The sequence below is a fragment of the Engystomops pustulosus genome, chromosome 1, assembly GCF_040894005.1.
Source record: "Engystomops pustulosus chromosome 1, aEngPut4.maternal, whole genome shotgun sequence".
NCBI lineage: Eukaryota > Metazoa > Chordata > Amphibia > Anura > Leptodactylidae > Engystomops > Engystomops pustulosus.
Window position 1 is genome coordinate 64,619,952 of NC_092411.1, and position 10,305 is coordinate 64,630,256.

General features: G+C 44.5%; 1 protein-coding gene across 1 annotated transcript; it reads right to left on the bottom strand.

Moving 5' to 3' along the window:
• Positions 1–823: 823 nt before the first annotated feature.
• On the bottom strand, positions 824–9,017 carry LOC140122038 (phosphatidylethanolamine-binding protein 1-like). The gene is made up of 4 exons (XM_072142404.1): positions 8,755–9,017; positions 5,070–5,176; positions 3,301–3,401; positions 824–1,156 (listed from the first exon to the last, which is right to left on the bottom strand). Exons 1-4 carry the CDS (start codon positions 8,887–8,889, stop codon positions 939–941), a joined length of 561 nt encoding a protein of 186 aa, XP_071998505.1. The 5' UTR covers positions 8,890–9,017; the 3' UTR covers positions 824–938.
• Between the last annotated feature and the right edge of the window lie 1,288 nt (positions 9,018–10,305).

Here is a 10,305-nt window from a genome sequence, read left to right on the forward strand (position 1 = left end):
TAAAGCTTGTTGTCCCCATGAGTGTCTATGGAGTTACAGGTGCTTAGGGAAAAGAAACGCGTGTTAAATCCATTTCAAAGAAAGCAGCAACAGGTAAATGGTCCAACCAGGGCCGGCTCCAGGTTTTAGTGGGCCCCTGGGCGACAGAGCCTTAGTGGGCCCCTCCGTGGGCCGCCCTCCAGTGGCCACACTTCCCCCCCCTCCCCACACACTGACCACCCCCCCTACCCTGCGGACACACTGACCACCCCCCCTCCCCTGCGGACACACTGACCACCCCCCCTCCCCTGCGGACACACTGACCACCCCCCCTCCCTTGCGGACACACTGACATCCCCCCCTTCCACCTGCGGACACACTGACATCCCCCCCTTCCACCTGCGGACACACTGACCCCCCCTCTCCCCCTGTATACACACTGACCCCATCCCTCCCCCCGCGGACACACTGACCCCCCCTCCCCCTCTATACACACTAACCCCCTCCTCCCCCCCCCCCCGCGAACACACTGACCCCCCCTCTCCCCCTGTATACACACTGACCCCATCCCCTCCCTCTGCGGACACACTGAAACCCCCCCTCCGGGAAAGAAGTATTTTACCTGTCCTGGTTCCCCCGGCGCAGCACCTGCAGCTGTCTTCGGCCTGGGCCCCCCGTACGCGCCGGCTCTGGTACAATTGATCCGGGGGCCCGAGTGGGCCCCTCCAGTACCCCGGGGCCCCGGCACTTGCCCGGGTTGGCCGGGTGCTGGCGCCGGGCCTGGGTCCAACATTATCACAACAGACACAATTACCATGCAATATGTATGTTGCATTGACATTAATAAATGAAAGATTGTAAAGTTTTAATATAAAAAAAACTACATTTCTAAAAGTTACACAAGAAAATCTTGACCTTTTTTTTATGGAGATACATTATTGAAATGGCTTCTGCTGGATTTATGCGACCCCCAACTGTTTGTAGAGTGCAGGGACAGAGTCATCCCATTCAGCCTGGAAGCAAATAGCAGCAACTGGGGAGCCGAGCCCGTACTTCTTACGGAAAGCAGACGCTTTAAATCTCTCTCGCCCGGCTGCAGTTCTGTCATTCACACGGAGTTCATCACACTTGAGAGGGGCTGTCTGTTCATATACAAGCCATGTGTATCTATGCAGACCTGCAATACACAAGAGTTGTAGTGTGCTCATCAGAAATAACATCATCAGCTTCAGTAACAGACACACATATATGTCAAGTAATTATTAACATTTTAACACATACGTACAGCTAGTCTCAGGGTTATGTACAAGATACCGGTAGGTACTGTAGGTTTATTCTTAAGATGAATTTGTATGTAAGTAAAAAAAAACTGGTTTATTTTGTAAGTGTAACCACTAACAATAACTGACAATTATGACAATAGAATTTTTACAATTTTGGATGGTCATGGAACAAGGATTATCAATAACATTTAGACAAAAGGAAGGATCGTCCGGTGTCCAGGCAAAAGGAGATTTTGATTTTTCAATGTTAAAATTCCACTTTATTAGAAAAACTTTTTCTAATAGGCTACGACCAAGGACGGCACATAGTCCGAAACGCGTCAGATTTCTTTTTGTTATGAGACGTCTTCATTATTTTTTAAAAAAAAGTTTTTCTAATAAAGTGGAATTTTAACATTGAAAAATCAAAATCTCCTTTTGCCTGGACGCCGGACGATCCTTCCTTTTGTCTACATATTACTTCTGGTCCCCGCACAACACGTCCGTGCATCGGGAAAGACAACAAGACGACTACACGACTACATAAAGTGGTGAGCGGAACTCCTTTTTTTCTTTTATGCACTTATCAATAACATTGCATTAGAGACACCTTTGTTAACTGTTGATAATTGCTGCCTGGACCTAAAGTTCACTAATAGGGGTCATAGTGTCGAGATAGCTCCTTTTGTACTAGGGGTCATCTTTATGTCAGGTGTCTAGCCCTCCAAAACAAAGGTCCTACCACATTTTCTGTAGTGATTATATTGAAATGAGTCAGTGGCTCCCGTGAATTCTAAAATTAACCCCCCACTCTGCAGTGTAACCCTGTGAATTGAGTCATCGGGGTGTTCCTGAGCTGTCCTGAGTCAGGCTGTAACACTCCCTTCCTCCTCTGTCCTCTGGTAAAATCTTCTCCCACACGTATCATTCACACCCCTTTGTGTGCTGCAGCTTAGCAGGGGCATGTTTACCACAGGACAGAGGAGGAAGGGGGTGTTGCAGCCTGACGTAGGACAGCTCAGGAACACCCGGATGACTCAATTCACAGGGTTACATTCCAGAGTGGGGGTTTATTTTAGAATTCACAGGAGCTGCTCATTTCAATATGTTCAGAGAAACTTACTACAGAAAACGCTGATCCTGGAGACTTAAATTACAGGAAGTCCCTGTAAGTTCTGTTCTAAAGTTGAATTTCTATGTTAGTCTGAACAGGTATATTTTGTGCATTTCATTACTCTTATGTTGACCATTGCAGCTGGGGCCAAAGATCAGTAATTTACTATCATCAAGAGAGCTTTACCAGAGGTCACATTGGGCAGAGAGGTCCGGTTGTAACTAAGTGTCGGGTGTACTTAATTTGGGGACTGCCTGTTCTAATAAATATAAAAATAATTTCCATCTAGGACCTTTGCCAGGTCTGAGAATATGGAGTATGGGAATCAACAGTAGAATAGTACTCCACAGGAAAGGGAACATGCTGATAAGTGGGATCCTCACTGATCAGGAGTACAGGGGTTCTCTTTTCCTGTATGAATAAAACAGCTCATCTATATAAGCACTACATACTTTCCAAGCCTAACTGCATATCTAAATGTGCATGGACCTGACCTGCTTTTTGCTACTGTTGTTCTGTAGCACAAATCTATATTGGTTATAGGTAAATAACATACTATTTAGCTATAATCTTTAGAGGAAGTCCTCAGTGTTCAAGAGCATCAGCTGTATAAAAAAAACAATTACTCTGCCCACAAAAATGTGTGTGTGTATATATGTGTATATATATATATATATATATATATATATATGGTACGCTGTTAATCACTATATGTTGACGAGGTATGTAGGAGTCCTGTAAGAATTTACTCTGATTTTTACTCCTGATTTTAAATTCTTCTAAAAATTATATTAACCTATATATCAGCTTCTCTTGCCTTATTATATACAGCTCTCAGATGGGCGAACATATCACTAAACCGTTTTTTGAATGTAATGTTTAACTGAAACAGGTTCTTTCTGAACAAATCGGGTTGTACTGCTTAGCACAAGTTCTATCACTTACCTGTATCTTTTCCTGCTCCGGAGCCAACATATTCTGTAAGAGTATCGCCAGAGTCCAGATCATTTCCCCTAGCATTTACCACCATGTAGTGATGCCATTCTCTGCAGGTAAAGGGATTTACAAAAAGTTTGAAAGAAGATGCTATTACATTGCCCAATTATCCAGCTCATTAAGAACATGTATTGGTAGAATTGCCCTGTGTAATTATTCTGATAATCCTCAAACCATTGTTGGCTGTGCAGTCTACATGGCTGACATGCAGCGTACAGTGGGCACAGGCTATGCAGTGAGCTAGATACCCACTGTTCATGGCAGTAGGAAAGAGAAGAACAGGCAAGCGGGGACCAACAAAGTAACCCAAGGGAGGAGGGGCAGCGCTGTGGATTTTTTTTGCCAGATGACACCATGGCATCCACATGGTCTTTTCCTGGCAAGGGGTCAGGTAGATTTTTATATTTGCTTACATGGGAATCAGTACCTACATAGCTATAGGAATCTGTCCTTTGTGTCAACCTGACAGATTTATTGCATTTACCATGTAGATGAAATTCTTTTGAAAGATGGGCAAGACAGGGGATCAGTATTTACTGATCAATCATCTAACTGAAACGTTACCTGGATATCTTAATACAACATTTATGTTTTACTCTGTACAATTACAGCATACAAATAAAGAACAGTTTAGGGTATATTCACATGAACGTGTACACAGCGACATGAGTTATGACGTTCCCTGAGTCACAGACAACAACTGTGCAATATTTGGTGATTGTAAATGTGACGGTGCAGATTCCTTTAGAGGACACACACTTACACACATAGGGGCATATTTATCTTATACTGCCGCTCGTGCGCCAGCCAATGTTAGCCCCGCCGCTGCATTTTCGCATCGAGAGGCGGAGGCAGGGCTTGGTGTAGAAAAAACGCAGCCAGCGACTTTTCACATATGAAAAGTCGCCGGCAGCAGCCCCCCCCCCTTCAATCCCGCCGCGCCCGCCAATCCCCACTGGCTTGAAGGTGGCGGATTGGCGCAAATAATCGCAAGCAATACGCTAGCATTTACGATTATTTCAGGGCCTGATAAATATGCCTCATACACTTTATACAGTATAACAAGGTGCACCTATACTGTCGATTTTGAAGTATCTGTTGTACAGGACACTGGCTTTGGGGATTTGTTAATATTAGGAAGAATCTAGTTTTTTTTCTGCTACATCTACTTGCATGCTCAAAACCAAAAGTGTTCAGGCTACGTTCACACCACTATGTATAAAGGTACCGCTGGATGGGCCTAGCCTTTGGCATAATGGGCTTCCAATGGCTTCTATAGTCAGTGGCGTAACTAGAAGCTGATGGTCCCCAGTGCAAAGTCTGTGCCAGGCCCCGACTATAATGTATGGTTTATAGTACTAATCTTCTCATATGGGAAAGTGAGACCTTATGGGCCCCCAAAGCCTCTTGGGCCCGGTTGCAACTGCACCCTCTGCACCACCTCAAGTTACGCCCCAGTCTATAGTTTTAACTGATATAATAATGCTCTGTCAAATCTGACTAAAATCTCCAGTGGAGGCAAATGTGGGTGTTTTTTTTTAAATTAAAATTATATATATCCCAGAGTGTTTCTTTGTATAAGGTAAATAAAGGGTTTTAAGGAGTTTAGAGAAACATATAGCATTTCTAAAAGTCATCGACCCATCTGTCATCGACAATTTCTGTATTAAAGTAATTTTACTTAAAACTAATGTAAACATATATTTTGAAAATCTTACGCAAGAGAGCGATCATTCTTGCTTGGAACATCAGGATCTGTTAATATGATAGTGTATAGTTTCTTGGGATCCATGCCCTCCCATTCAAGTTTTGGTTTCTTTTTAATCTAAAAGATAAAAAATATGAAAAATCCTAAAAATTTAGCTTGAAGCAAACCTGTCACCAGGAATATAATTTTTGTCTGGTGACAGCCTATGCCAGTGATGGCGAACCTTTTAGAGCCCGAGTGCCCAAACTTCAACCAAAAGCCGCTTATTTATTTCAAAGTGCCAGCACAGCAATTTGAGCAACAATTTATTTCTCCTTGTTCTTTGACAACTTTCAATCGTTCAGCCTCTTAAAGACACCAACACAGTTGAAAGGAGGAGGGTCAATTCGCCTATCATTGTAGGAATATTCTGTAGGAAGATTCTTTGAGTCCTGTCTGGTGAACTTCATGCTGGGGTGATGGCCTGGGTGCCCACAGAGAGGTCTCCGAGTGCCGCCTCTGGCACCAGTGCCATAGGTTCGCCACCACTGGCCTATGCTATGATTTAAAATGCCCTTGTTAGCATTCTGAATCATTTCAATACTTTATATAAGTTTAATTCACATTACCTTTCTCCCTGCTAGCAGCATGTGGTGAGTCTAGGGGGTGGAAGTGTAGGAAAGGGGCCACTGCAGCCTGCATGTGCCTGTGTCTCCTGATGTATTCTTCCTCTACATCACACTATCCCACTCCCGTCTGCTCAATCCACATGAGAGGAAGTGGATAGTAGTGAGGGTTGAACAAATGTGGAGGAGAGGTGTTAGGAAAACTTACGTCTGGAATACTGTACGCCAAACTACCACACAGTCTGAGTGCAGGCTGACAGAACAGAGTAAGAGGGCGAACTAACCCTGCGCTGATCTACCAACTGGACCCTACCAAGGCAGAAACCCCCTTGAAGGTAGGGAGCCTCTGCCGCAGGAACCTCCTAACTACCCTGCAAGGCCCTGGGAGGGGAGTGGAACCCAAATAGGTCTGTCAGCCACAGTGAGGTGATACGGACAGAAAAGCTGCAGTGTGGGCGTTAGGACAGTATTCAGACAGGGGGAAAAAACAGGACGAACAAGGATGAAACAAGCGGGGTTCAAGACAGCATAAGAAACCAAAGCAGACACGAGGAAAGAGAACTAAAGACGTAAAGATACTGAACATAGAAAGGTAAGCAAAACCGCCGGGTCACACCAGAGGCTACGTCAAGGTCAAACCACAAGACAAGGAAGAGTAACCTAGATGGTGAACACAATACCAGGGTGAAGCAAACAATGCTACAGGAGACCAGGAATCCAGCTAGGCTGTAAGTTCCAGAAGGACAAACACTGGCACAGGTGGAAGGTCCAGATCCAATTTATGCAGCCTGAGATCCGCCCCCAGAATCCCATAGGAGCAGGAACCCAGGCTGATTCAGAAGACAGACAGCTAAGATTTCCCTAAAGCGCATGCGTCTTAGATGCCCGCTGCCCCGTGCATGCAGCAGGATTAACTCGCTGCGGAGCCAGCGCGGAGACGTGCAGAAACTCGGGGAGGACCGCTAGCATTGTCAGCATGGAGGATAGAAGGACCAGCAGACGTGGTGTCCCTTCCAGCGGACCTGACAAGAGGAGACTGACACAGGCACACAGAGGGTGAAGCTGCTCCCTCCCAGGGACTCACCAAATACTGCTGGCAGGGAGCCAGGTTATGTAAAATAAACTTATATAAACTACTGAAATTATTCAGAATATTGACCAAGGCATTTTTAAAATCAGCATAGCATAGGCTATTGGAACCTGTCACCAGCTTAAAATGCCATTCCTTGTGACAGATTAACTTTAAAGTCTTAGCAAAAGACCAACTTGTTTAAAACCTTATAATTGATCACCAATCCTTGGACCATGTGATCAATATGAAATTATTGTGTGTGTGACTACAACCATAGCATTTAGATGAAGGATACATCCTCTCTTCATCTTTCTAGGTACAGCATTGTACATTGTAGAGCATCTGCACTCAGTATTGTAGTTTAGCCTCAATTATTTACAAAGAGGCCACGTGACAAGTATCTGAAAAGACAAAGGACTATGTGGAGGAAGTAGTATTGTCAGGGAGCTATGACCTTGATGGTACCAGGTGAATGGCTTGAGAAGTGGAATTCACCAGAGCAACCCCTTTTTTGCCAGGGATTGCCTGGTTATTAATAAAAAAGTATTGTAATATCTCTTTACTCTGCATTTAAAGTCAAGTTATACATTTCCTTAGTTCACTATACTCATGGAGCAGTTATACTGGTTAGAATAGAGATTGTAAGGGAGACAGTACAGGGGAATACAGAGATATAGCACAGTATCAGGGTAAGGGGCTGTATGTATGTACTTGGACCAGGTGGGGAGCCCCAATCTGTATACAGACAGTGCCTATAAGTAGCCTTTATCAGCCACTGTGCACATTTGGGGCCATTGAATAGCTACAATGGTGATGTACAGTAAATTGGCATAAAGTCATTGGTCCAGGGAATATTCAGATTGTCAGCTCAAAGGGGTTGTCAAGAAAAATAACATTTTACAGAAAGAGGTCCTACAAGCCTGCAGGGAAATAAGAAAACAGTTACTTACAGAAGTTTTGTTGCTGACAAATACCACCAGAGCAGTGACCCTCACCAGACATTGCCTGAGTGGCCTCACCTTTTATGTCCTATTCTAGAGCAGCTTAGACAAGGTGCAAAAATAATCGAAAAGTGAGGGATCAACAAGTAACTATTTATTATGTAAATGGACCCTATAAAACCAGAGATTGTATAGGCCAGAAGCTACATTATGATATTGTACTTATTATCCCCATAATTCATTCACAATATGCATTTTTAGGTAGTGTGTAGCAGATTGGTTATTATTTTTTTTCACGCTTTAGAATATTGTCCGAGGTTTTTTCATTCTGATCTTTTTCATTTTCAGAGAGTGTATTGCTGAATGAGGGAGAATTGCTGTTGAATACTTATTTGGTCCTATTCGAAATAAAACAACTGAAGGGTAAGCCATAAATGCCTGATGATCTGCATCCAGGTGCAGTAAAGTATTCAAGCTCGCAGAACTAGAACCACATATTGATGTTTTGATAGCTCTCTATGACATCGTTTTGTATAACTGTAGGTACACTTTATATCCCGATCCTTGTTTCCTCCCAGGGTGGTGAATGGGGCCGGGAATGACCCTATAGAAATATGATAAGCATAATGTGTGGGTATCTTAAAGGGCACCTGCGGCACATACTGCACCCTTCGCACACATGCACATTTCCTCTCCAAATGGAACCTATTGCTTGCAGCTCTGTCACAGTATCAAATTGTATTGGTGATTTGAGGGCACAAATACACTTTCAAGCTCGTTGGGTGGCATCCTGCTTCTTCCTGGGTCCCTTCTCCCAAGTATCCCAATGGATGCAATCCACTACTGTGTTGGGACCACACTTACTCTAAGGCCCCACACAATTGGAGTTTACACGACTCTTGGTTATATCTGCAGTATACCTTTTAACCAGTAAAGTAATGACCAGCAATGGATGTAATAGCAACATAATCATAGTCTACAATTAAGAGCAACATTTCTTGTGTATTAACATGTTGTAATTCGGTGAAGTTAGAGGCAACTGTGCCATACGTGTAGGGGGGCACATGAGGTACCTACCTGACTAGGTTTTAGGACTTTCCCCAGCTTGTCTATGCATACAGTCTCATGCGTCACCGTCAGAGGAACCTTAGGTCTTTCATCCACATCGCTAAGGTGTAGCGGTCCGTCCCACTCGCTGACATCAAACACCATAATGTAACCTGGGTCCTGTGCAAACTTATGCACCACTGGAGCTGGCACTGCCAGGGGGTACTGTATAAGAGCAATCAGGCAGCGTCCTGCCCACTGCTGCCACTAGCCAATGACTGATGCTCCAGGAATTCCAGCTGGATAGTGATTGGTAGTTACAGATGCCAGAATGGTTTTGAAGCGGGTTTCGGCTCTCAGTCATATCTTTCCTGTGTTTGGCTTGGAAGCTGGCACTGGATTTGTTGTTACGAGCCCCGGTGCCTGCAGGCTGAGCCTCACAGTCCGGTGTCAGATTCTCTTGTACAAACTTGTGGAGGGGAGGGAAGAGCTCCGGGACGCTGCCTGCGAGAAAATGAAATCTACTCCCATGTGAAATTAAATACTTTTCTCGCTAAACTTACCAGTTGCATTTAACCCCTTAATTCCAGCTTCCGAAAATAAACATTAGTCTACATTCACATCTGCATCAAGTCAGGCACCAAAATGGTTAATGAAGGGCGGGGATGAGAGATGTAATAATTTGAAACATGGCTTTTTCTCTGTGTTTATTGGCGCAGGGCGAGCTGGGTGGCGTTATAGAGAGATGCCACCCACACACTAAACTTGTCCTGGTCTTTAGGGCTGACATGCGTTTACCTGGAGGCTCTGGTGAATTATGGTTGACAGTGAGTTTTGCTCTCCATCCTCATGCAGAAAATAACTAAAGAAGGCTCCATGTGGCTTGTCAGAATCCTAAGTAATGCAAGCAGCCAGAAGCAGTGCTCTCAGGACATGCACTGCTCCTCCATTCTCCTTCCCCTCTGCCCCCTCCTTTCTGACTGCAGTGGAGGAGAAATTCACCCACTGCTTATGCCCCAGCTCACCTATGATGAACTCATAGCCATGTGCCTGGTATCTACTCCCTCCTCTGAAGCAAGAGCGAGCAGCCTTGCTGTTCTCACCTACAACTGACACAATATTCCATAACTTCTCCTGTACTGATCCACACTCTTGGTATCTGTTCACCTACTCACCGTTTTGCTGTACAAGAGATTTCAGCCGGTACATGGAGACCCTATGTCATGGATAACATATTCAAAGAATCAAAGATTCGGTATTCCAGCCTGCAGAATTATAACCATAATGTACCTGCAACACCCTCGCCGATGCAATGGCGAAGGAGTGTTTGCGAATACGTCCCACCTGCATGTAATCACATTACACTACATGGTCCTTATAGGACATAGGGGATATTGCAGTGGTGAATCCTGCCTGGCAAGGCAGAAGTTAAGTATTTTGTATGATGCAAGATGCTATTGTCCAATGATCTGTGTTACATCCTGTCCTTTGTAAGCTGAGATGTGATTGGAGGAGCAGCCACCACCTGACCAAAGGGAGGTAATAAAACCCCTGGCCAGGAATGTTGTGGAGGAATCCTAG

Bases quoted from the DNA above. Each gene is read 5' to 3' on its own strand.
- LOC140122038 (XM_072142404.1), bottom strand. From the start codon at position 8,889: ATGGTGTTTGATGTCAGCGAGTGGGACGGACCGCTACACCTTAGCGAT. The intron at 3,402-5,069 runs GTAAGATTTTCA...CTTTACCTGCAG, and splicing joins AAGAATGATCGCTCTCTTGC to AGAATGGCATCACTACATGG. The intron at 1,157-3,300 runs GTAAGTGATAGA...TGTGTATTGCAG, and splicing joins CGGAGCAGGAAAAGATACAG to GTCTGCATAGATACACATGG.